Source organism: Xenopus tropicalis, chromosome 3 (assembly GCF_000004195.4).
Source record: "Xenopus tropicalis strain Nigerian chromosome 3, UCB_Xtro_10.0, whole genome shotgun sequence".
Lineage (NCBI taxonomy): Eukaryota > Metazoa > Chordata > Amphibia > Anura > Pipidae > Xenopus > Xenopus tropicalis.
In genome coordinates this window covers 139,069,361-139,096,632 of record NC_030679.2, presented here as the reverse complement: position 1 = coordinate 139,096,632, position 27,272 = coordinate 139,069,361, and the positions used below count along the sequence as shown (strand labels likewise).

General features: G+C 49.0%; 2 protein-coding genes across 5 annotated transcripts in view; one reads left to right on the top strand and one right to left on the bottom strand.

The window, feature by feature from the left end:
- Positions 1 to 27,272, top strand: part of dock6 (dedicator of cytokinesis 6) — a 77,936-nt gene that overhangs the window by 22,258 nt on the left and 28,406 nt on the right. For all 4 annotated transcript variants that reach the window (XM_031899435.1, XM_031899434.1, XM_031899433.1 and 1 more), the window contains exons 9-18: positions 60 to 209; positions 1,676 to 1,756; positions 2,679 to 2,832; positions 5,070 to 5,194; positions 5,325 to 5,418; positions 10,507 to 10,669; positions 21,307 to 21,424; positions 21,511 to 21,581; positions 22,581 to 22,719; positions 26,726 to 26,827. In XM_031899435.1, the coding sequence (XP_031755295.1) occupies positions 60 to 209; positions 1,676 to 1,756; positions 2,679 to 2,832; positions 5,070 to 5,194; positions 5,325 to 5,418; positions 10,507 to 10,669; positions 21,307 to 21,424; positions 21,511 to 21,581; positions 22,581 to 22,719; positions 26,726 to 26,827 (1,197 nt within the window). The remainder of the gene's footprint in view (positions 1 to 59; positions 210 to 1,675; positions 1,757 to 2,678; positions 2,833 to 5,069; positions 5,195 to 5,324; positions 5,419 to 10,506; positions 10,670 to 21,306; positions 21,425 to 21,510; positions 21,582 to 22,580; positions 22,720 to 26,725; positions 26,828 to 27,272) is intronic.
- On the bottom strand, positions 11,856 to 18,130 carry LOC101732836 (golgin subfamily A member 6-like protein 22). The gene is made up of 4 exons (XM_004918895.4): positions 17,747 to 18,130; positions 15,804 to 15,953; positions 15,396 to 15,506; positions 11,856 to 12,121 (listed from the first exon to the last, which is right to left on the bottom strand). Exons 1-4 carry the CDS (start codon positions 18,056 to 18,058, stop codon positions 12,098 to 12,100), a joined length of 597 nt encoding a protein of 198 aa, XP_004918952.1. The 5' UTR covers positions 18,059 to 18,130; the 3' UTR covers positions 11,856 to 12,097.

The window sequence follows — 27,272 nt, the reverse complement described above, 5'->3', positions numbered from 1 at the left end:
TATATAGGGTATACATGGAGCTACCCTTCGCTGATGCTCTGATCTCTCTCTCGCTGCAGATATCGGAGGGCTTCCACTTTGACCTGAACTCAGACTCCGTGAAGAATATGCTGAGGTCACAGGGTGGGCACCAGGCACCTTCTACCCTTGCACGTTCTGCCATTTTCTCCATCACGTACCCCTCTCCAGACATATACCTTATCATAAAGGTGCCGTATAGTATATGTGTGTGTGTACCCTGTTATGTGCATGGTACCCAGCTATGTGCCATTCTCTGCTGCATGATTTCCTGCATTATACCCACCTCTGAGCCTCATACCCAGCTGTGTGCGTAAATCACTTATGTGCGTATAGCTTGATTTATGTAGTGCTGTTTGGATACTCAGTGCTTTGCAGTGTTACTTTAATAGCTTGTGTGATGCCCAGATACCCAGCTGTATGTGTGTGATGCCCAGATACCCAGCTGTATGTGTGTGTGTGATGCCCAGATACCCAGCTGTATGTGTGTGTGTGATGCCCAGATACCCAGCTGTATGTGTGTGTGATGCCCAGATACCCAGCTGTATGTGTGTGTGTGATGCCCAGATACTCAGCTGTATGTGTGTGTGATGCCCAGATACCCAGCTGTATGTGTGTGTGATGCCCAGATACCCAGCTGTATGTGTGTGTGTGATGCCCAGATACCCAGCTGTATGTGTGTGTGTGATGCCCAGATACTCAGCTGTATGTGTGTGTGATGCCCAGATAGCCAGCTGTATGTGTGTGTGTGATGCCCAGATACCCAGCTGTATGTGTGTGTGATGCCCAGATACCCAGCTGTATATGATGCCCAGATACCCAGCTGTATGTGATGCCCAGATACCCAGCTGTATGTGATGCCCAGATACCCAGCTGTATGTGTGTGTGATGCCCAGATATCCAGCTGTATGTGTGTGTGATGCCCAGATACCCAGCTTTATGTGTGTGATGCTCAGATACCCAGCTGTATGTGTGTGTGATGCCCAGATACCCAGCTGTATGTGTGTGATGCCCAGATACCCAGCTGTATGTGTGTGTGATGCCCAGATACCCAGCTGTATGTGTGTGTGTGATGCCCAGATACCCAGCTGTATGTGTGTGTGATGCCCAGATACCCAGCTGTATGTGTGTGTGATGCCCAGATACCCAGCTGTATGTGTGTGTGATGCCCAGATACCCAGCTGTATGTGTGTGTGTGATGCCCAGATACCCAGCTGTATGTGTGTGATGCCCAGATACCCAGCTGTATGTGTGTGTGATGCCCAGATACCCAGCTGTATGTGTGTGTGATGCCCAGATACCCAGTTGTATGTGTGTGTGATGCCCAGATACCCAGCTGTATGTGTGTGATGCCCAGATACCCAGCTGTATGTGTGTATGATGCCCAGATACCCAGCTGTATGTGTGTATGATGCCCAGATACCCAGCTGTATGTGTGTGTGATGCCCAGATACCCAGCTGTATGTGTGTGTGATGCCCAGATACCCAGCTGTATGTGTGTGATGCCCAGATACCCAGCTGTATGTGTGTGATGCCCAGATACCCAGCTGTATGTGTGTGTGATGCCCAGATACCCAGCTGTATGTGTGTATGATGCCCAGCTCTGTGTGTTTGATGCCCAGTTCTGTTGGTGAGACCAGTCTGCTCTGTGTTCCAGCTGGAGAAGGTGCTGCAGCAAGGGGATATAGGAGAGTGCTGTGAGCCGTATATGGTGCTGAAGGAGAGCGATGGGATGAAGGTAGGTCTCTTGGTGGAGGGTGGGGGGGGGATGAAGGTAGGTCTCTCTCGGTGGAGGGTTAGGGACAGCTGACAGCCTGTTGGGTGTATGGGATAAGCATATCCAGCACTTTGTACAATGTGCACTTATCAGCATTAGCCCCCAGGGATCTGCTGTTATGGTCGGGGGCCCAGGCTAATTGCCCTCTCTGCCTATCCCTGTATAAGGAATAGTAGCTACATAGACTTAAAGGGAAAGACTCTGCATCCTGACTAATATACCAGTCTTTGTTTTATATATTAGGCAATGGCAGGAGTTGAGTACAGGCCACATTGCCCCAGAGTGCACCCTGCCCTGAAATCTCATGGGTGCAAGTTCTCTAGAGATGGGCCCTAAGGGGAGCAAGGGCTTTTAACTATAAATCCAGCCATAAAATCCACCATGAAACCTACCTGTAAACTAGATTTATTCAATGTGCGTCTGTGATGCATTTTTATAGTGAAACGCTTCCTCTTTAATGGTATAAGTTTAAGGTTTATGAGGAATCTCCTTATCCCGTCTTCCATAAATGCCCATATCAGCTGCTGGAATTCTCCCTGTGTGTATATTTATATGTATAGCAACAAACTTAATACCCCACATTACTACAGCCCTAACTCATGTCACATTCCTACAATGGAAAGTTCTGTGCAGGGGCGGCCATCTTGCCTGTGTGCTTTTCAGCAGTCTCAAGTCACAGCCACCAGAGTCAGATTGCAGATTATACAGTTCCCGGTGTTAAGTGAGATAATTATATTCCCCCTATTGACACCCCCCAAGGAAGAAGGTGCTTCCCCAGGATGTACTAGTACCTACTCCTTCCATTAAGCAGAATTAAAGGGGAAGTAGGAAGTACAGGAAACCAGACTCATGGTCACTAATGGTTAATAATTTGTGTCTCCAGAACAAGGAGAAGGTGGACAAGCTGCGAGGCCAAGCGGACCAGTTCTGCTCACGACTGGGCCGGTACCGCATGCCCTTTGCTTGGACGGCCATACACCTCATGAATATCGTCAGCAGCGTGGGGGCGGTCGAGCGAGATTCCGACTCAGATAGTGGTAACTGTCCCAAGAGTGGCGGAGGGTGATAGGAAGGAAGGGGGTGATGGAGGTAGCTATTGTGGGGCAGGGGTCCTAAAGGAAATGACAAGGAAAGGAAAACCTGTAAATGGGAGGGAGGTACCCAGAGTGGCCTCTCCTCCTCCTGCAACATCTCACAGTGACACAGGCATGGGGAACTATAGCATAAATGTGTTACAGCCTATGGGACATGGAGTCTGTCCCTCCCACTGCAGGGTGATACAGTGACACAGACAGGAGGGGGCTATGGGACACGGAGCCTGTCCCTCCCACTGCAGGGTGATACAGTGACACAGACAGGAGGGACCTATGGGACATGGAGTCTGTCCCTCCCACTGCAGGGTGATACAGTGATACAGACAGGAGGGGGCTATGGGACACGGAGTCTGTCCCTCCCACTGCAGGGTGATACAGTGACACAGACAGGAGGGGCTATGGGACACGGAGTCTGTCCCTCCCACTGCAGGGTGATACAGTGACACAGACAGGAGGGAGCTATGGGACACGGAGTCTGTCCCTCCCACTGCAGGGTGATACAGTGACACAGACAGGAGGGAGCTATGGGACATAGAGTCTGTCCCTCCCACTGCAGGGTGATACAGTGACACAGACAGGAGGGGGCTATGGGACATGGAGTCTGTCCCTCCCACTGCAGGGTGATACAGTGACACAGACAGGAGGGACCTATGGGACATGGAGCCTGTCCCTCCCACTGCAGGGTGATACAGTGACACAGACAGGAGGGGGCTATGGGACATTGAGTCTGCCCCTCCCACTGCAGGGTGATACAGTGACACAGACAAGAGGGAGCTATGGGGCATGGAGTCTGCCCCTCCCACTGCAGGGTGATACAGTGACACAGACAGGAGGGAGCTATGGGGCACGGAGTCTGTCCCTCCCACTGCAGGGTGATACAGTGACACAGACAGGAGGGACCTATTGGACATGGAGTCTGTCCCTCCCACTGCAGGGTGATACAGTGATACAGACAGGAGGGAGCTATGGGACACGGAGTCTGCCCCTCCCACTGCAGGGTGATACAGTGACACAGACAGGAGGGAGCTATGGGACATGGAGTCTGTCCCTCCCACTGCAGGGTGATACAGTGACACAGACAGGAGGGGGCTATGGGACACAGAGTCTGTCCCTCCCACTGCAGGGTGATACAGTGACACAGACAGGAGGGAGCTATGGGACACGGAGTCTGTCCCTCCCACTGCAGGGTGATACAGTGACACAGACAGGAGGGAGCTATGGGACATAGAGTCTGTCCCTCCCACTGCAGGGTGATACAGTGACACAGACAGGAGGGGGCTATGGGACATGGAGTCTGTCCCTCCCACTGCAGGGTGATACAGTGACACAGACAGGAGGGACCTATGGGACATGGAGCCTGTCCCTCCCACTGCAGGGTGATACAGTGACACAGACAGGAGGGGGCTATGGGACATTGAGTCTGCTCCTCCCACTGCAGGGTGATACAGTGACACAGACAAGAGGGAGCTATGGGGCATGGAGTCTGCCCCTCCCACTGCAGGGTGATACAGTGACACAGACAGGAGGGAGCTATGGGGCACGGAGTCTGTCCCTCCCACTGCAGGGTGACACAGTGACTCAGACAGGAGGGGGCTATGGGGCACGGAGTCTGTCCCTCCCACTGCAGGGTGATACAGTGACACAGACAGGAGGGAGCTATGGGACACGGAGTCTGTCCCTCCCACTGCAGGGTGATACAGTGACACAGACAGGAGGGAGCTATGGGGCACGGAGTCTGTCCCTCCCACTGCAGGGTGATACAGTGACACAGACAGGAGGGAGCTATGGGGCACGGAGTCTGTCCCTCCCACTGCAGGGTCATACAGTGACACAGACAGGAGGGAGCTATGGGACACGGAGTCTGTTCCTCCCACTGCAGGGTGATACAGTGACACAGACAGGAGGGAGCTATGGGACATGGAGTCTGCCCCTCCCACTGCAGGGTGACACAGTGACACAGACAGGAGGGAGCTATGGGACATGGAGTCTGTCCCTCCCACTGCAGGGTGATACAGTGACACAGACAGGAGGGAGCTATGGGACACGGAGTCTGTTCCTCCCACTGCAGGGTGATACAGTGACAAAGACAGGAGGGGGCTATGGGACAGGGAGTTTGCCACTCCCACTGCAGGGAGCTATGGGTCAGTACTATACCGTATGGATCTCTCTCTGTGTATCAGAACGAAAGGGAACCTGGAATGAGCGGAAGAGGAAAGCATTCGAGCGGCTGAGCGTTGGAGATGAGACGTGTGGGCTTCACACCTTTCGCCCGGCGACACTTACTGTCACCAACTTCTTCAAACAGGTGAGCACCATGATGGAGGCAACACAAGCTGTATGAGGGGGTAGGAGTGTGAATCCTGCCCCTGGCACAGTAGGTACATAGCATTGCTTGGGCATCAGATGGGCATTTGCTGACAGCTCCTCCCTTGCAGGAAGGGGACCGGCTGAGCGATGAAGATCTCTACAAATTCCTGGCCGATATGAGGAGACCTTCTACAGCTCTGCGCCGCCTGCGCCCAGTAACAGGTATTTTCTTTTTCTTTGTAATTATAAAATAGTACTTTGTACTTGATCGCAACTAAGAATAATGAATCTTTATTGAGGCAAAACCATCCTAATGGGTTTATTTAATGTTTAAATTATTGAAGCATGGAGATCCAAATTATGGGAAGACCCCTTATCTGGAAAACCCCAGGTCCTGAGCATTCTGGATAACAGGTCCTATACCTGTAGTCATCATAGCCTGGTCCTGGGACTGATTTGGGGGATTTAGGTAACAAGCAGAGAGTATTGGAGGGAAATTAGATGGATATGGATAACTACATCAGCCATCTTGTTCTTACTTAAAGGGATACTGTCATGAGTATTATGGGGTACTTTTTATTTCTAAATGACACTGTTACACAGCAAATAATTCCCTCTGCCAGTTAAACTTTTATTCTTCAACCAACAAATGTATTTGTAGCTGTAATATTGGTGTGTAGGCGCCATCTCAGTGCATTGTGCCTGAGTCTGAGCTTTCAGCCAGCGCTACACATTAGAATTGCTTTCAGCTAACCTATTGTTTCTCCTACTCCCATGTAACTGGAGGAGTCCCAAGCCGGACTTGGATTTCTTACTATTGAGTGCTATTCTGATACCTACTGGGAGCTGATATCTTGCTCCCTTCCCATTGTTCTGCTGATCGGCTGCTGGGGGGGGGGGGGGGGGGATATCACTCCAACTTGCAGCGCAGCAGTAAAGTGTGCCTGAGTCTGAGCTTTCAGCCAGCGCTACACATTAGAACTGCTTTCAGCTAACCTATTGTTTCTCCTACTCCCATGTAACTGGAGGAGTCCCAAGCCGGACTTGGATTTCTTACCATTGAGCGCTATTCTGATACCTACTGGGAGCTGCTATCTTGCTCCTTTCCCATTGTTCTGCTGATCGGCTGCTGGGGGTGAGGGGGGGGGGGGATATCACTCCAACTTGCAGCTGCAGCAGTAAAGGGTAACTGATTTTTATTAGAGCACAGGTCACATTCAGGATTCTGCTGGAGAAGATCTATTAACTGAGGGGTTTTGAAAAAAACATCTTTTCCCCTGACTGTATTCCTTTAAAGTTTTCTGCTGGATCAAATAAAAGTCAAGTGTACCTTTAAGAGCTCCCTCCCTGGTTGGAGGAGAAGGCTTTTCCCATGGCTTTATCAGTAAGGCTGAGGCTATTGCCAATAAATCTACACCCCCAAGCACAAAGGAGCGCTGGTTCAGCAGTTAAACTTATCTCCCCCGGGGGCTGTGATAAACTGCTTTCTCCAGTGGCCGAGGGCTGGATGCCAGCGGGACTGTGTTTGTGCCCATGGTGGAGCTCAGCTTGGGGCACAGGTCCATTGTACTGTACATGGTTTAATTATACTTTTAGTACTTTTGCAATTGGTCTCCATTATTTATTATTTGTGGTTTATTAATAATTTCACTTCCTGTTTAGCAGCTATCAAGTTTGGAGTTTTAGCAGCTATCTGGTTGCTAGGGTCCAAATTACCTTAGCAACCAAGCAGTGGCGTGAGTGAGACATTGGCATATAAATAGGAGAGGGCCTGAATAGAAAGAAGAGTAATCAAAAGTAATAGTAACAATACAACTGTAGCCTCAGAGAGCAATAGGTATTTGGCTGCCGGGGTCAGTGACCCCCATTTGAAAGCTGGAAAGATTTGGAAGAAGGACATATAATCTGAAAGCTATAATAAATGGAGACCAATTGAAAAGTGGCTAAGAATTGCTCATTCTATAACATACTAGAAGTTCTTTTGAAAGTGAACTACAAACAGAACTTAGGGACTCTTAGCACCCACCCCTGCATAATGTTAGGCCTGATCCCTTGGCCAGTTACCTCATCTGAGGGTCATTAAAATGGCCCTGCTCATCCCTACTAAACTCCCAGCATTCCATTAGAACATGTCACATGGTATAACCAAAGCAGGGAAGGCAAACCCGCTACGAAACCCCTGGCTATTGGTCTTTTATATGAATATATCGCCTGGTATAAAGTCATTAGCGAGGGCAATACATTAACTGCTTGTTACAGGCACCACCCTCTTAATCCCATCATTCCCTCTGAATGTGTCACATGGTATGACTGAAGCAATGAGACAAGAGGAACGCCCGTAGAAATAGCATGATCATGGCACTGCCCCTTTGCTGGTTATTGACCTTGTCAATGTCACAGTGTCCTGTTAAAGCGCCCAACATGTAGTTAAGCCAAACAGTGAGCTCCCTATCTGGCTGTGCCCCCTTGCGTGTGAGTGTGGCGTATTGCCTGGGGCAGAGGGGCAATATTGAGATACCTGTGCCAAGTACTGTGTGAGACTGCACGGTAGCTGTGCCCTCTTGCTTGTGTGTGTGTGGCGTATTGCCTGGGGCAGAGGGGCAATATTGAGATACCTGTGCCAAGTACTGTGTGAGACTGCACGGTAGCTGCGCCCTCTTGCTTGTGTGTGGCGTATTGCCTGGGGCAGAGGGGCAATATTGGCATACCTCTGCCAAGTACTGTGTGAGACTGCACGGTAGCTGTGCCCCCTTGCTTGTGTGTGTGTGGCGTATTGCCTGGGGCAGAGGGGCAATATTGGCATACCTGTGCCAAGTACTGTGAGAGACTGCACGGTAGCTGTGCCCCCTCTGACATGTAGTCTTGGCACAGTTGGCTAATATGGGCGTGTGTCTATAAATCACGATTCGCAGTGCACGGACGCGAGCAAGCACAGACGTGCCGTTTCCACCAATAATCCATATCTGTGCAGGGAGACGTAACAGGTACCTGTAGGATATCACTGAGTTGGCCCTGCAGTGTATATGCCACCACACTGGGTACTGCCACCCTATCCATTGCTGTCCCCCGGGCACCTAAAGGCAGACATGCTGCCCATGTAGTTCTATGGTATTTACTGAAGGATGCATTCATAGCAGCCAGCAAATACAGCAGGTATATAGATGCCTCCTGCACCACATATGTAGCTACACTGTGGGTCATTTGTTAACACTGGACAAATTTGCACCTGGGCAGTAACCCATGGTAACCAGTTGGAATTCTGCTTTTGTTAAACGTGCAGCTGCTAGAAAAATATAATCACTGCTTGGTTGCTATGGGTTAAGGTAGCCATACACGGGCAGATTTAAGCTGCTGATTGGGGTCCTTTAGACCAATTCAGTAGCTTATCTGTGTATGGGCACCCCGATGTGTCTACCTAACCGAGATCTGATCTAATATTGGCCAGATCTAGATTGGGCAAGTTTGATTTTCCATCGGGGGCCACATTGGATCGTTGATGTGGCGTGACAGCGCCTATGCCTGCCATTTAAATTTGATTGTTTGGCCCTAGGGCCGAAGGACCAGATTAGCCCGATATCGCCCACCTTAGGTTTAAGAGCATACTGAGCTGGGAACAAAGTAAATGATTTTAACATGACACATTGAATATCAAAGCTGTAAATCCTGTCTGACAAGCTGTCCAGGCTCCCTTTCTGTCAGTCAGACGTGGAGGGGAGGAGCAACTTCTACCCCAGAATGTGGCCAATGAAAACAGCCAGAAACTGTGATGTCACAGAGCTGTCGACCAATCCCAAGTCACGAGGGAGGTAATGATCCACTCCAGGCCATTTTGAGACCTTATTTCATGTTATCATTTAGTGTGAGGAGAAATAAACCCAGGACTGGATCATTATCTCTCCCATGACAGGGGCCCGGTTGGTAGCTCTGATACAGCAGATTGCTTAGAACCTTACAATAATGCGACGGAGCAATAGGCCTCCTCAGCAATAGCAGTGACATCCCCAAGCGCAGCCCCCGTGTTGTTATTATACAGAAGAGTGGGCGCATCTCTGCTGCCCAAGGTCACGGTTTCATTTTCTATCGACAGGAGGAAGTAGAACTTCCCTAAACCATTTCCATCATTATTTCAGATTATTTAGTTCTCATGATTGAGCTTGAGATCCCTGCCGGTTCTGGGAAGGCCATGGGTGTTGGTGAGAACCAACCATAAAGCGCAGATGAAGTGTATCTTATTCCTAATCTGTCCATTGTAGTCCACGGCTCTGTGTATTGCAAGAAGGTACTGTATATAACATGGAGGCATTGGGACAGGACTCCGCCCATTAGCTGAGGGCCCCATTTATCACAAGTGTTTCTCAGGGTTGGACATGCCCATAGGGGTATCGGGAAAATACCTGGTGGCCCCCAGTCCTGCTGGCTCCCACTGTTGACAGTACTCTTCCCTTGTTTGACTTGTGCAATAACTTTTTTTCCTTCTGGGCCCCAATCACCCACCAACCTGCACCCCCCCGCCACTGCGCACTGCCGTACCAACTTTATTTTTTTCATATTCGAGATGAACACAATTAAAGATGGCCGTCTGTTTCAGTCAAACTGTTGGGGAACGGAGAGAAAACCCGGTGGGCCCAGTGGCCCCTTCCAACCCAACTGCAGGTGCTGGCACATTTCCGCCCCCCATCGCGGGCGCAAGGAGTAAGTGCAGTACGCATGGGGGGGATCCAGACAGCCTGTTTTTTCAAGGGGCTGTCTGGATCAGTATTCTGAAAACTGGGCAGAAACCTTCCGAATTGCATCTGGCAGATGCAATAACCCCACCCCTGAAGTCATTATGCAACCAGAAAACATCGTCAAATGATGTCAGCAGTTTGCATGATGACATCAGCTACGCACTGCACCAATGTCATCAGGCACAGCCCTTTGTCCAGGTTTAAAACCCGTCAAAGGTGGCAACCCTAGTCCCCGTGGACCCCAGACACCCCAGCCTGACCCTGAGTCTAGCTGGCATTTTGCATATTTGGGGTTAATGTGTTCACTGGCAATTTTCTGCAGTGATTTTCTGGTGTGTCTGGGGTTAATGAGCTTATAATCTGTTTCTTCAGTTTCTACATGTTTAACGTTAATATGTTCATAGTCCATTTGTGCAGCAATCTTTCTTGTGTGTCTGGGGTTATTGAGTTTATAATCGGTTTCGGAAGCATTCTTCGTGTCATGTCTAGGGTTAATGTGCTTATAATTCAATTTCTGTAGGTATCTACATTTTCTGTAGTTACCCCAAACCTTGATTATGGCTCTCTCATTTGTTTCCATTAGCTCAGCTAAAGATTGACGTGTCCCCGGCTCCGGAGAACCCCCAGTTCTGTCTGACTCCAGAGCTCCGTCATGTAAAGCCCTATCCGGACCCACGTGTGCGACCGACTAAAGAGGTGCTGGAGTTTCCATCTCGAGAGGTGTACGTACCTCACACGTCTTATCGGTGAGTATCAGCCCACCTTGTTGTGCTTCTAACACGTATCATGTGACACATGACCACCAAGTCCCACGTAGGTAGCGAACCTGTACATGCTTGGTACCAGCCAGTTGGTATCCACTATCCGTATCCATGCATGTCATACTCTCATGGTTAGGGTGAAGTATTTTTGAATTGTTTATATTTTTAATCAAAGTGAAAATTACTTGTGTGAATCTCTGGGAACCATTACTTGGGCTGGGAAATCCTAAGATCTTATTAAGTACCCTGCTCTCAAATGTTCAATCCAGGAACTGATCCCTGCAGTGTGGACATGTTTGCTATTTTGTTCTTTATGCTGCGTGGCAGTGTCTTTTGGACTCTTCCAGCCCCTCCCTAATGTCTAGCTTGGGCCCCTCTTAGCAACAAGGTAGGCCTGGGGTACCCAGGGCACAAATAAGCACTCACCCCAAATCTCCCCCTAACTGGCCTTCAGGCTGGGCCCCCTTAGCCCATAACAAGGTTACAGATATATAGAAACATTGGGGTAACAGTCACCCTGCTATAGTTCCAGGGGTACCCAGGGTACAAATAAGCACTCACCCCAAATCCCCCCCTAACTGGCCTTCAGGCTGGGCCCCCTTAGCCCATAACAAGGTTACAGATATATAGAAACATTGGGGTAACAGTCACCCTGCTATAGTTCCAGGGGTACCCAGGGCACAAATAAGCACTCACCCCAAATCCCCCCTAACTGGCCTTCAGGCTGGGCCCCCTTAGCCCATAACAAGGTTACAGATATATAGAAACATTGGGGTAACAGTCACCCTGCTATAGTTCCAGGGGTACCCAGGGCACAAATAAGCACTCACCCCAAATCCCCCCCTAACTGGCCTTCAGGCTGGGCCCCCTTAGCCCATAACAAGGTTACAGATATATAGAAACATTGGGGTAACAGTCACCCTGCTATAGTTCCAGGGGTACCCAGGGCACAAATAAGCACTCACCCCAAATCCCCCCCTAACTGGCCTTCAGGCTGGGCCCCCTTAGCCCATAACAAGGTTACAGATATATAGAAACATTGGGGTAACAGTCACCCTGCTATAGTTCCAGGGGTACCCAGGGCACAAATAAACAAATCTCCCAGAAACAACGAACTTAATCTTAAGATATGTAAGTCGTATCCATTCAATAATGGTAGTCACTACATTTATTAAATTTGTTGCAATATTAAAAGTTTATTTGTGCGTTTTAATGAATGTCGGCCTGTGTCACGTCTCCTTCAGCTGTACTGGCAGTTACTGCCGCCTGTTTCAAGTGTGATATTACAAGCAAGGGTCTGTAACTCCGCGCAGAGCACATCAGTCCTGTTTGTATTGTGTAAGTCACAATATGGTGAATCTTCATACACAGTGGCCACAGTGAATCTGTTGTGAAGCAGATGGGTCATCAGGGTCAGTGTGAATGTTTAGAACAGACCTGAAACAGAAGCATAGAAACATACAGTATATAGAATAATATACAGAATAATAGAAAAATACAGTATATGGCTGTAGTTCTAGCCTTGTGATTAATATCTATGTGATTATACAGCTTCTTTCTATTACAGTTACACACGGCGGCGCCCCTCTGGGGAGGGATCCCAGTAATATCTGCGCATTTATACGCCCCCTTTCTATTACAGTTATACACGGCGCCGCCCCTCTGGGGAGGGATCCCAGTAATATCTGCGCATTTATACGGCCCCTTTCTATTACAGTTATACGCGGCGCCGCCCCTCTGGGGAGGGATCCCAGTAATATCTGCGCATTTATACGGCCCCTTTCTATTACAGTTATACGCGGCGCCCCCCTCTGGGGAGGGATCCCAGTAATATCTGCGCATTTATACGGCCCCTTTCTATTACAGTTATACACGGCGCCCCCCTCTGGGGAGGGATCCCAGTAATATCTGCGCATTTATACGGCCCCTTTCTATTACAGTTATACGCGGCGCCCCCCTCTGGGGAGGGATCCCAGTAATATCTGCGCATTTATACGGCCCCTTTCTATTACAGTTATACGCGGCGCCCCCCTCTGGGGAGGGATCCCAGTAATATCTGCGCATTTATACGGCCCCTTTCTATTACAGTTATACACGGCGCCGCCCCTCTGGGGAGGGATCCCAGTAATATCTGCGCATTTATACGGCCCCTTTCTATTACAGTTACACACGGCGGCGCCGCCCCTCTGGGGAGGGATCCCAGTAATATCTGCGCATTTATACGGCCCCTTTCTATTACAGTTATACGCGGCGCCGCCCCTCTGGGGAGGGATCCCAGTAATATCTGCGCATTTATACGGCCCCTTTCTATTACAGTTATACGCGGCGCCGCCCCTCTGGGGAGGGATCCCAGTAATATCTGCGCATTTATACGGCCCCTTTCTATTACAGTTACACACGGCGGCGCCCCTCTGGGGAGGGATCCCAGTAATATCTGCGCATTTATACAGCCCCTTTCTATTATAGTTACACACAGCGCCGCCCCTCTGGGGAGGGATCCCAGTAATATCTGCGCATTTATACGGCCCCTTTCTATTACAGTTATACAGGCGCCGCCCCTCTGGGGAGGGATCCCAGTAATATCTGCGCATTTATACGGCCCCTTTCTATTACAGTTATACAGGCGCCGCCCCTCTGGGGAGGGATCCCAGTAATATCTGCGCATTTATACAGCCCCTTTCTATTATAGTTACACACAGCGCCGCCCCTCTGGGGAGGGATCCCAGTAATATCTGCGCATTTATACGGCCCCTTTCTATTACAGTTATACAGGCGCCGCCCCTCTGGGGAGGGATCCCAGTAATATCTGCGCATTTATACGGCCCCTTTCTATTACAGTTATACGCGGCGGCGCCGCCCCTCTGGGGAGGGATCCCAGTAATATCTGCGCATTTATACGGCCCCTTTCTATTACAGTTATACGCGGCGCCGCCCCTCTGGGGAGGGATCCCAGTAATATCTGCGCATTTATACGGCCCCTTTCTATTACAGTTATACGCGGCGGCGCCCCTCTGGGGAGGGATCCCAGTAATATCTGCGCATTTATACGGCCCCTTTCTATTACAGTTATACGCGGCGCCGCCCCTCTGGGGAGGGATCCCAGTAATATCTGCGCATTTATACGGCCCCTTTCTATTACAGTTATACGCGGCGCCGCCCCTCTGGGGAGGGATCCCAGTAATATCTGCGCATTTATACGGCCCCTTTCTATTACAGTTATACAGGCGCCGCCCCTCTGGGGAGGGATCCCAGTAATATCTGCGCATTTATACGGCCCCTTTCTATTACAGTTATACAGGCGCCGCCCCTCTGGGGAGGGATCCCAGTAATATCTGCGCATTTATACGGCCCCTTTCTATTACAGTTATACACGGCGTCGCCCCTCTGGGGAGGGATCCCAGTAATATCTGCGCATTTATACGGCCCCTTTCTATTACAGTTATACACGGCGCCGCCCCTCTGGGGAGGGATCCCAGTAATATCTGCGCATTTATACGACCCCTTTCTATTACAGTTATACAGGCGCCGCCCCTCTGGGGAGGGATCCCAGTAATATCTGCGCATTTATACGGCCCCTTTCTATTACAGTTATACACGGCGCCGCCCCTCTGGGGAGGGATCCCAGTAATATCTGCGCATTTATACGGCCCCTTTCTATTACAGTTATACACGGCGCCGCCCCTCTGGGGAGGGATCCCAGTAATATCTGCGCATTTATACGGCCCCTTTCTATTACAGTTATACGCGGCGCCGCCCCTCTGGGGAGGGATCCCAGTAATATCTGCGCATTTATACGGCCCCTTTCTATTACAGTTATACGCGGCGCCGCCCCTCTGGGGAGGGATCCCAGTAATATCTGCGCATTTATACGGCCCCTTTCTATTACAGTTATACACGGCGCCGCCCCTCTGGGGAGGGATCCCAGTAATATCTGCGCATTTATACGGCCCCTTTCTATTACAGTTATACACGGCGCCGCCCCTCTGGGGAGGGATCCCAGTAATATCTGCGCATTTAAACGGCCCCTTTCTATTACAGTTATACGCGGCGCCGCCCCTCTGGGGAGGGATCCCAGTAATATCTGCGCATTTAAACGGCCCCTTTCTATTACAGTTATACGCGGCGCCGCCCCTCTGGGGAGGGATCCCAGTAATATCTGCGCATTTATACGGCCCCTTTCTATTACAGTTATACGCGGCGCCGCCCCTCTGGGGAGGGATCCCAGTAATATCTGCGCATTTATACGGCCCCTTTCTATTACAGTTATACGCGGCGCCGCCCCTCTGGGGAGGGATCCCAGTAATATCTGCGCATTTATACGGCCCCTTTCTATCACAGTTATACGCGGCGCCGCCCCTCTGGGGAGGGATCCCAGTAATATCTGCGCATTTATACGGCCCCTTTCTATTACAGTTATACACGGCGCCGCCCCTCTGGGGAGGGATCCCAGTAATATCTGCGCATTTATACGGCCCCTTTCTATTACAGTTATACGCGGCGCCGCCCCTCTGGGGAGGGATCCCAGTAATATCTGCGCATTTATACGGCCCCTTTCTATCACAGTTATACGCGGCGCCGCCCCTCTGGGGAGGGATCCCAGTAATATCTGCGCATTTATACGGCCCCTTTCTATCACAGTTATACGCGGCGCCGCCCCTCTGGGGAGGGATCCCAGTAATACAGAGTTGTAGCTGAAAGCTAAGAATTGTACCTTTGTGAGAATGTGACTAAGCTGCTGCCTTTGCTTGGCCATTTGTGCTTGCTGCTGTGTCACCGCTTCTATCACAACCTGAAGAATGAGATTCTGACGTTCAGTCTGCACCTGTGTATATAAAACATAAAGGGAACGGTCGCTAAGAATGTAGAGTTAGGGCGGCCATATTGGCCTACCTCTTTCTTATTAATACAGCTTGCCTCAAGTGGCCATGCTAAGGGTGCATGTGATGCCCATTCGCTTGGGGTGACCTGAATGGGCCCTTATATTATCAGTGTTCTTCTGGGAATATTTACAGGAACCGTTGGTCAGTATAAGGCACATAAATCAAATTGCTGTGGGTAGTTGGGACCACGTGCTGTTGGGCTGTGGAACCCATTCACTGAGGCCAATTCCCCTTTATACCTTCAGCGCTGCAGCCTCCCCTGCCTTTGCCTTGCCCACTCCCTCTTCCAGGTGCTGCACCCTCTCCTGGAGCTCTCGGTATCCTTTCTGGAGCTGCCATAACTCACTCTCTATCTGGTTGGAGAACATCTGTATCTCATGCTCCTCCCCCTGTAGGAGACATCAGGAGTAGCAGCTTAGCCATTGGGAATTATAAGGATGAGTCAAGAAGAAGCCAGAATTATATGAAGTATGCACAAATTCCTCTGCATTTCCCACAGCCAAAATGGCTGACCTTGAAGTTCCCCATTGGAAAAAGGTTATAGTTGGAACCAACCTATCAGACACATTAGCCCAGGACCATAGCAGCTAATGTAATCACTTCTAAATGATGACCCAACATTTCTCTTCTAGGTATTGTCTCTCCCACCTGTCTCCCCTATACTGGGCTTTCCCACGTGTCCCCCCTATACTGGGCTTTCCCACGTGTCCCCCCTATACTGGGCTTTCCCACGTGTCTCCCCTATACTGGGCTTTCCCACGTGTCTCCCCTATACTGGGCTTTCCCACGTGTCTCCCCTATACTGGGCTTTCCCACGTGTCTCCCCTATACTGGTCTTTCCCAAGTGTCTCCCCTATACTGGGCTTTCCCACGTGTCCCCCCTATACTGGGCTTTCCCACGTGTCTCCCCTATACTGGGCTTTCCCACGTGTCTCCCCTATACTGGGCTTTCCCACGTGTCTCCCCTATACTGGGCTTTCCCACGTGTCTCCCCTATACTGGGCTTTCCCACGTGTCCCCCCTATACTGGGCTTTCCCACGTGTCTCCCCTATACTGGGCTTTCCCACGTGTCTCCCCTATACTGGGCTTTCCCACGTGTCTCCCCTATACTGGGCTTTCCCACGTGTCTCCCCTATACTGGGCTTTCCCACGTGTCCCCCCTATACTGGGCTTTCCCACGTGTCTCCCCTATACTGGGCTTTCCCACGTGTCTCCCCTATACTGGGCTTTCCCACGTGTCTCCCCTATACTGGGCTTTCTCACGTGTCTCCCCTATACTGGGCTTTCCCACGTGTCTCCCCTATACTGGGCTTTCCCACGTGTCTCCCCTATACTGGGCTTTCCCACGTGTCCCCCCTATACTGGGCTTTCCCACGTGTCTCCCCTATACTGGGCTTTCCCACGTGTCTCCCCTATACTGGGCTTTCCCACGTGTCTCCCCTATACTGGGCTTTCCCACGTGTCTCCCCTATACTGGGCTTTCCCACGTGTCCCCCCTATACTGGGCTTTCCCACGTGTCTCCCCTATACTGGGCTTTCCCACGTGTCTCCCCTATACTGGGCTTTCTCACGTGTCTCCCCTATACTGGGCTTTCCCACGTGTCTCCCCTATACTGGGCTTTCCCACGTGTCTCCCCTATACTGGGCTTTCCCACGTGTCTCCCCTATACTGGGCTTTCCCACGTGTCTCCCCTATACTGGGCTTTCCCACGTGTCTCCCCTATACTGGGCTTTCCCACGTGTCCCCCCTATACTGGGCTTTCCCACGTGTCTCCCCTATACTGGGCTTTCCCACGTGTCCCCCCTATACTGGGCTTTCCCACTCCTGCTGTCTCTCTCTTCCCAGGGGTCTCTTTCACGTGCTTCTGTCCTCATATTCATGTCTTCCATGTATTTCTTTGTCAGTAGGTTTCTCCTCTGTCTCTTTGATTTATCTCCCCTTAGGGTCTCTGCTGTAACTGCCCCCTAGAGTTATCTCTTGCCGGGTAAGGTCTCCCTCATTATATTCTCTCTCCCAACTATTATTTTATCTTTACCCCTTCTCTTTCCCAGTGTTGTTGCTTAGTCTTTCCCCCTCTTCCAATGATCTTTCCCATTCCCTTCTGCTATAGAGAATGGAGTAGCCCATACATTGCCTTATCTCCCAAGCAGCACAGTCCTGACGTTTATGTGACCCCTCACCTGGAGTCTCTGCACCTCTCTGCGGAGCCTTTGCTCTTCACTCCATGCTCTGCTGCTCTGCTCCCCCAGCCTCTGCAGATGGTGCTCCTGCCTGCTGTGCCGGCTCTTCAACCTTTGGAGTTTGTTAGTAGTGGAGGAGTAGGTGTCCGACAGTGCCTGCCCCAGTTGAAGGGTCCCATACACCAGCACATTAACCTCCCCCTGCAGCGCAACCTTTCCCTCATCCTCCCCCTGGGAGACGGGCAGCGCCAGCAGCGGCAGGACCAGCGGCAGCAGCAGGACCAGCGGCAGCAGCAGCACCAGCGGCAGCATGGTGTAAGGACCCCAGGGAAGAGGGAGTCTGTGGCACCGGGCACACAAGATAAAGTGGCAGTAAATATGCTGCTTGCAGGGACATGGGAGGTGTGTGCTGGGGTTGTGCAAGATGGAAGGGAGATTACGACAGGTGCTGCAGGAATGCACATACAGGGGCTGGAGAAAAGGGCACATTCTCTTGATTTCCAGTGGATTTGGGGAATATTTGTATTTTTTCGATTCTGATTTATTGATACTTTCACCCCTTTTCTTGTCTATCTGCTTCCCTATCCATCAGCAAAATGAATCAATGGTTTCTACTCACAATGCAGTGTGTTTTTTTCCCAGAAATGCAGCATTTTGCGTCCAAAGTAGTGCTTTACACTTCACAAATGAGCTTTATTTATACCTGCCATCACTGTCTAGTATTGTATAATGACATGTTGTAGTGTGTGTGTGGGGATAGTATAATGGAGCATTCCATCACAGTGGCACAGATCCCCAATTTAAGCAGCAGTCCAGGCCTGCTTTATGGCTGAGATTCTAGCTATCTGTATAACAGAGCATTCTGTCACAGTGGCACAGATCCTATCTGACCCCCACATTGTAAGCAGCAGTCCTGCCCTGCTTTATGGCTGAGATTCTAGCTATCTGTGTAACAGAGCATTCTGTCACAGTGGCACAGATCCTATCTGATCCCCCCCATTGTAAGCAGCAGTCCTGCCCTGCTTTATGGCTGAGATTCTAGCTATCTGTATAACAGAGCATTCTGTCACAGTGGCACAGATCCTATCTGATCCCCCCATTGTAAGCAGCAGTCCTGCCCTGCTTTATGGCTGAGATTCTAGCTATCTGTATAACAGAGCATTCTGTCGAAGTGGCACAGATCCTATCTGACCCCCTCCCCACTGTAAGCAGCAGTCCTGCCCTGCTTTATGGCTGAGAATCTAGCTATCTGTATAACAGAGCATTGTTATTTTCGTTTCCCCATGTCCCTCCCTCCCTGGCTTGGCATGAGTCGCGCTGTTACTCCAGTTCAGTCATTTTGCCCCCCTCATGTCTGCGGTCACTGCACAGTAAATACAGGCAACCCCTTTCCAAGGTTACACATTGGTAATTCTGTCTGCGTATTCCTATTGGCTGGTAATGTTGTGCCTACTATGTCCTCTGGGTTGGCAGCCAATTTCCCTCTCCCGCTGCAGCCCCTGTGGTTAGAAAACCAGCTAGACTGCAGGTAGTAAAAACTGCTTATATTTTATATATAAAGTAAAAGTGCAGAACTGACTTTGTTAGGTAACAGTGTGGGGGGGGAGGTGTTTGCAGAACACAGACTGGTTCTGGTGCTGGATAGATTCCTTTCATTTAGTATGTTGCACATATGAGCTATACGGAAGTCATTCAAGGGTTAATCAGCATAAATGTCAGGGGTAGGGTAAAGTGACACTCCCCTCTGTGTCCCACATTCTGTTTATCCTCTGCCCCTGAGGCTGGGTGGGAAGGTAACAAAGGGTCCGGTTAGATCATTTTCACTGGACCCCCAGGCTGTTGCCTGTAATAAAACCTGACTTCAATCCCCCACTGACAGAGGGGTCTCTCTCATAACCCGGCAACTGTATTACTTCTCTGTTAGATATCACATTCCTGGGTTTGGGGAAGGGAAAGAACAATATGTTTCATCTTATTATCTTATGTTCCTCTTCTTTCTCTGCTACTATCACAATATCACCCTGCAGTGGGAGGGGCAGACTCCGTGTCCCATAGCTCCCTCCTGTCTGTGTCACTGTATCACCCTGCAGTGGGAGGGACAGACTCCGTGTCCCATAGCCCCCTCCTGTCTGTGTCACTGTATCACCCTGCAGTGGGAGGGACAGACTCCGTGTCCCATAGCCCCCTCCTGTCTGTGTCACTGTATCACCCTGCAGTGGGAGGGACAGACTCCGTGTCCCATAGCCCCCTCCTGTCTGTGTCACTGTATCACTCTGCAGTGGGAGGGACAGACTCCATGTCCCATAGCTCCCTCCTGTCTGTGTCACTGTATCACCCTGCAGTGGGAGGGACAGACTCCATGTCCCATAGCCCCCTCCTGTCTGTGTCACTGTATCACCCTGCAGTGGGAGGGACAGACTCCGTGTCCCATAGCCCCCTCCTGTCTGTGTCACTGTATCACCCTGCAGTGGGAGGGACAGACTCCGTGTTCCATAGCTCCCTCCTGTCTGTGTCACTGTATCACCCTGCAGTGGGAGGGGCAGACTCCGTGTCCCATAGCCCCCTCCTGTCTGTGTCACTGTATCACCCTGCAGTGGGAGGACAGACTCCGTGTCCCATAGCCCCCTCCTGTCTGTGTCACTGTATCACCCTGCAGTGGGAGGGACAGACTCCGTGTCCCATAGCTCCCTCCTGTCTGTGTCACTGTATCACCCTGCAGTGGGAGGGACAGACTCCATGTCCCATAGCCCCCTCCTGTCTGTGTCACTGTATCACCCTGCAGTGGGAGGGACAGACTCCGTGTCCCATAGCTCCCTCCTGTCTGTGTCACTGTATCACCCTGCAGTGGGAGGGACAGACTCCGTGTTCCATAGCTCCCTCCTTTCTGTGTCACTGTATCACCCTGCAGTGGGAGGGGCAGACTCAGTGTCCCATAGCCCCCTCCTGTCTGTGTCACTGTATCACCCTGCAGTGGGAGGGACAGACTCCGTGTCCCATTGCTCCCTCCTGTCTGTGTCACTGTATCACCCTGCAGTGGGAGGGACAGACTCCATGTCCCATAGCTCCCTCCTGTCTGTGTCACTGTATCACCCTGCAGTGGGAGGGACAGACTCCGTGTCCCATAGCTCCTTCCTGTCTGTGTCACTGTATCACCCTGCAGTGGGAGGGGCAGACTCCATGTCCCATAGCTCCCTCCTGTCTGTGTCACTGTATCACCCTGCAGTGGGAGGGACAGACTCCATGTCCCATAGCTCCCTCCTGTCTGTGTCACTGTATCACCCTGCAGTGGGAGGGACAGACTCCGTGTCCCATAGCTCCTTCCTGTCTGTGTCACTGTATCACCCTGCAGTGGGAGGGACAGACTCCATGTCCCATAGCCCCCTCCTGTCTGTGTCACTGTATCACCCATCAGTGGGATGGGCAGACTCAATGTCCCATAGCCCCCTCCTGTCTTCCATAGTTGATTATAGAGCTCCCATAGCTAACTGAATGGCTGATGCATCTCTTTCTGTTGAATTAATGTTATACCAACTGATTTCAAGCCACCTCTCTATTCACAGGAATCTGCTGTTTGTGTACCCTCGAAGCCTGAACTTAAGCAGCCGTCAGGGGTCGGTGAGGAACATTGCTGTGAAAGTTCAGTTCATGGCTGGAGAGGACCCAAATCAGGCATTGTCGGTGAGTGTAGGAGTGAGAGTGTGAGAGGAAATAAATAGCCAGAGAATTGCGCCATTGGTTAATGTAAGTCATGTGTTTGGTTACAGGTGATCTTTGGCAAATCAAGCTGTAGTGAGTTCTGCAGTGAGGCTTACACACCTGTTGTGTATCACAACAAGTAAGTAATATTACCAGTTTAGTTGGCCATACACAAGCTGATAAAAGCTGCCAATGGTCTGAGTCTGCCCTATGTATGGGGCCCTCAGAGGGGCCTGCCTCACCAATATCTTGCCGAAAATCAGGCAAATGTCAGTCAGGCAGGTTTAAAAAATCCCTTTGGGACAAGGAGCGCATTGGGGTATTGATACGGCCCTCATCCCTACAGCCAATATCCCAGCAATGTTATCCGCTTGTTTGGCCTGAAGACCGAACAATAGGATCAATCTGACATTGCGCACCTTAAGGTGGGAAAAATGGGGAAAGATCCACTTGTTTGGTGACCTCATCAAATGAGTAAATCTTTCAGTTTATGGCCAGCTGTAGCCGTGGGGTTGGAGTCCTAGGCAGTTACACAGGGTCTGTTAGAAGGACTAAGCACCTTTTCAATTTACGTGATATTTTTTCTAGTTTTTAAGCTATACATATGTCATGTGATCAAAATCTAAGCAGAAGAAGATCACAAGACTTTTCTCACTAACTTAATTTTCTGCCGACTATTACCAGGCGACCAAAATAAACAGCAAGTGGCTCTCTTGTTACAAACTCATTATATCGGCATTGTCAAAACTGCTAATATCTTGTCTGTATTTAGAATGTTTACATTTCCTATAACACAGCAAGGTATTTATATAAACTATAGTAGCCGTTCTGAAGCAAACACACAACTTTTACCAGTGCGGGGCAGCAGTACATTATAGTTTAATTACTTTGATAAATTGTAATTTTTTGGTGTTACTGTTCCTTTAAGTGGATCTACCCATAGGACTCCAACTCTTAGCTTCATGCAGTTTAATTTAATGTTATCCCTTGTAGTAGTTTGATCAAAACTAACTGCTGGTTGGTTACTATTGGTAACAGCAAGGGTGATGGTTATTATTGTTATGGTTACTATTCCCTTCATATTCTCAGTATTTGCCCTCTTTCTTTAAATGTGTTTGTTTGTTCTACCACACGTAAGGTCTCCTGATTTCTATGAAGAATTCAAAATGAAAATCCCAGGAAATCTGACAGAAAATCATCACCTTCTCTTCACCTTTTACCACGTGAGCTGCAGGCCCAATCAGAGCAGTGCTGTGGAGACTCCGGCAGGGTATACGGTGAGTGCCTTATATATGCCTGAACCCTTCTCCCAGATTATTTCTGTCCCGATAAACAACCTATCAGAGAATAATATTAAATTACTGTGTACATATTCCTAGTTGCCCTTTATATATTTTACCCTGAGCCACCATTTTGTGATCTTTTGTTTCACTCACTGGAGCAAATTGTGTAGCACCACATGCGCTTAGAATGTGCAATGACTGGTATAGCCACGTCACAGTAGAACAATACAAACAACATTTCGGTATTACATAGTTACATAGTTACATAGTTACATAGTTACATAGGGTTGAAAAAAGACCATTGTCCATCAAGTTCAACCCATCCGAGTAAACCCAGCACACAACCTATACTAACCAATCTATACACTCACATACATAAACTATATATATACAACCAGTAATACTAACTGTAGATATTAGTATCACAATAGCCTTGGATATTCTGCTTGTTCAAAAACTCATCCAGGCCCCTCTTAAAGGCATTAACAGAGTCTGCCATTACCACATCACTAGGAAGGGCATTCCACAGCCTCACTGCCCTCACCGTGAAAAACCACCTACGCTGCTTCAAATGGAAGCTCCGTTCCTCTAATCTATAGGGGTGACCTCTGGTGCGCTGATTGTTTTTATGGGAAAAAAGAACATCCCCCAACTGCCTATAATCCCCTCTAATGTACTTGTACAGAGTAATCATGTCCCCTCGCAAGCGCCTCTTTTCCAGAGAAAACAACCCCAACCTCGACAGTCTAACCTCATAGCTTAAATCTTCCATCCCCTTTACCAGTTTAGTTGCACGTCTCTGCACTCTCTCCAGCTCATTAATATCCTTCTTAAGGACTGGAGCCCAAAACTGCCCCCCATACTCAAGGTGAGGCCTTACCAGGGACCTATAAAGCGGCAAAAATATGTTCTCATCCCTTGAGTCAATGCCCTTTTTTATACAAGACAGCACTTTATTTGCTTTAGTAGCCACAGAATGACACTGCCTGGAATTAGACAACTTGTGATCTACAAAAACCCCTAGATCCTTCTCCATTAAGGATGCCCCCAACACACTACCATTCAGTAGATAGTTTGCGTTTATATTATTCCTACCAAAGTGCATAACTTTGCACTTGTCAACATTGAACCTCATTTTCCAGTTTGCTGCCCAGTTTTCCAATTTTGTCAAATCGCTCTGCAAAGCGGCAGCATCCTGCATGGAACTTATAGTTTTGCACAATTTAGTGTCATCAGCAAAAATAGAAACAGTACTGTCTATGCCCACCTCCAGGTCATTAATAAACAAGTTAAAAAGCAAAGGACCAAGGACTGACCCCTGCTGTACTTCACTAACCACACTGGCCCAATTAGAAAATGTTCCATTTACCACCACTCTTTGTACTCTATCCTTCAGCCAGTTCTCTATCCAATTACAAATATTATGTTCTAGGCCAATATTCCTCAATTTGATCATTAACCTTCTGTGAGGTACTGTATCAAACGCTTTAGCAAAATCTAAGTAGATGACATCAACTGCCATTCCAGCATCAAGGTTCCTGCTCACCTCCTCATAAAAGGCAACTAAATTAGTCTGGCAAGATCTGTTACGCATAAAACCATGCTGGCACAAACTAATAGTATTGTGAACTGCAATGTATTCAACTATCCTATCCCTTATTACCCCTTCCAGAAGCTTTCCTACTACTGATGTCAGACTAACAGGCCTATAGTTTTCAGGCTGAGAACGAGATCCCTTTTTAAATAACGGCACCACATTAGCAATCCGCCAGTCTCTCGGCACCATGCCAAACCTCAACGAATCCTGAAAAATTATGTGAAGAGGCTTGGCAATCACAGCGCTCAGCTCATTTAATACCCTGGGATGAATCCCATCCGGTCCTGGACCTTTGTTTACCTTTACATGTTCAAGTCTCTTTTGAATTTCCTCCTGAGTGACCCATGCGCCAGTAGCTAAATTACTAGCACTGGGTATATTACAAGGGAAGCCTTCATTATCTGGCTCCTCAGATGTATAGACAGATGAAAAATAAGAGTTCAAAATTTCAGCTTTTTCCCCGTTCTCATCAACCAACGTACCCCCCCGTGATAATAAGGTTCCCACCCCTTCTTGCTTCATTTTTTTACTATTCACATAATTAAAAAATAATTTTGGATTCTTTTTACTCCTAGCTGCAATATCCCTTTCCATCTCTATTTTAGCTTGCCTGATAGCTTTTTTGCATGCTTTATTTGCTTCCTTGTACCTGATGAAAGTTTCCGCTGTCCCAGCTAACTTGAATGCTTTAAAAGCACGTTTTTTATTACCAACCTCGACCTTAACTCTTTTATTCAGCCATAAGGGTTTTGCTTTGCGATGCCTCTCCTTGCTTACAAGGGGGATATACTGTTGTGTATACCTGCAAAGCAATGTTTTAAAGATGTTCCATTTTCCTTCTGTGTCTAACCCCATGAAAAGCCTTTCCCAGTTGACACATTGCAGAGATGCCCTTAAACTGGCAAAGTCTGCACGTCTAAAATTGAGCGTTTTAGTTACTCCCTTATAGAGCTGTCTCTGTAGCATTATCTCAAAGGAGACCATGTTGTGATCACTGTTCCCCAAATGCTCACCCACACAAATGTTAGAGATAAGTTCAGTATTATTAGATATTACCAGGTCCAAAATAGACTCATTCCGAGTAGGTTCTTGAACCACCTGAAATAAAAAGTTGTCATTTAGCATATTTACAAACCTACTAGCTTTTTCTGACTTAGCCACCCCATTACTCCAGTCAATGTCCGGATAATTAAAGTCCCCCATAATAACAACTTGACCCAATTTTGAAGCCTCCTCCAATTGCAAAAGTAGCTGGGACTCATCCCCCTCATCTATACGGGGTGGTTTATAGCATACACCAATGATCATTTTCTTTGTGACCTTCAGCCCTACTGAAATTTCTACCCAAAGAGATTCAACGTTTTCATTGGTAATGTCTTTATTACATGGCTTTAAATCTGACTTTACATAAAGACAAACCCCTCCACCCTTTTTAATCCCTCTGTCCCTCCTAAAAAGCGTATACCCATTTAAATTCACTGCCCAGTCGCCCAGTATTCATCCTGATGAAGCGAGGTACAGACATCCCCCCAAACATTGATCATGTGGTAAAACTGGCTTATAAACAAGAGGCTTGAACAGCAAAGAAATGGCGAGTGCTGCTTGATTGTTCTACTGTTTCACTCACTGATCACCTGACAGCAAATAATGATGGTTCTGACTCTGACTGAAACAGGAAGAAGTGTGTGAGGAAAAGACACAGCCCTGTCCATTCATTGGCTGATAACCTAGCGTGTATGTGTGCCCTTGGTTTGTGTGTGAGCAGAGCGCCTCATACCAGTCTGAGGGAGAGACTTTGTTACTTAATGTAAAAACTATCCCTGAACAATATAGGGCTGTATAAAAATATACTGCAAAAAAGGGATCGCCTCCTGGGATCATAGGATTCACAGTGCACACAAACAAGTCAAGGCTACATGCTAGGCCCCATCAGCCAATGAATGGACAGTGTTCTACCCTTTACTCCCACACTACTTCCTGTTACAGTTAGAGCTGCGTTACTTCCTGTCAGCTGATCTCTGAGGGACCACACAGCCCATCACTAAATGGCGGCTCAAAGGAAAGGATATAAAAGGCCAATATTTACTGATATATATATATTCCAATTTGGCGAGATTCTTTAATAGGCCACTTAACATAATATAAACTATCTGTTGGTTACGTATTCATTCTGGGGGTATAGTTTTCCTTTAAAATGGCAGTGTTTCATTGCCCATAAAGATCTCCCTGAGAGCAGTACGAAGGCCAAAACCCCATAGCCCTAAAATATAAGCTGCAGCCCTCCAGCTATTGATGAACTGACAGCACAGCCAGTGCCCCTTGGTGATTATCGCCTGACAGTGAGCGCAAGCAAAGCCTTTAACTGATTCTCCTCCTAACCTGTGTTTATTCACCTCATCTCAGTGGATTCCACTGATGCAACATGGCCGTCTGCAGACTGGATCTTTCTCTCTTCCTGTATCGGTGGAGAAGCTGCCCCCAAGTTATTCGGTGCTGACCCCCGATGTGAGTAGATGCATTTTTTACTATACGTCACACACAACTCTAAACAGCTCAGTATGGAGGGGATCAGTACAACGGGAGCAGAGGGTTTGACTGGGTCTTGTCCTGAAGAGCCGTTTGGAGTCAGTAGCATGTGGTGGAGAGTGAAGTGGTGCAAAAGAAAGGCCCTAGTCAGGTCTGGACTGGGGTACAAAATAGGCCCTGGCAAGTACACAGAGGCCCAAGCAGCCCCCATTAATAGTGAGTGTCTATGGCATCTTACAGCAGCCCCTCTGGCATTTGCCTGAACCCACAGATTGCCAGTCTGGGCCTGATTTTCAGTACACAGAGGCCCAAGCAGCCCCCCATAGGCCCAATAAATAGTGAGTGTCTATGGCATCTTACAGCAGCCCCTCTGGCATTTGCCTGAACCCACAGATTGCCAGTCTGGGCCTGATTTTCAGTACAC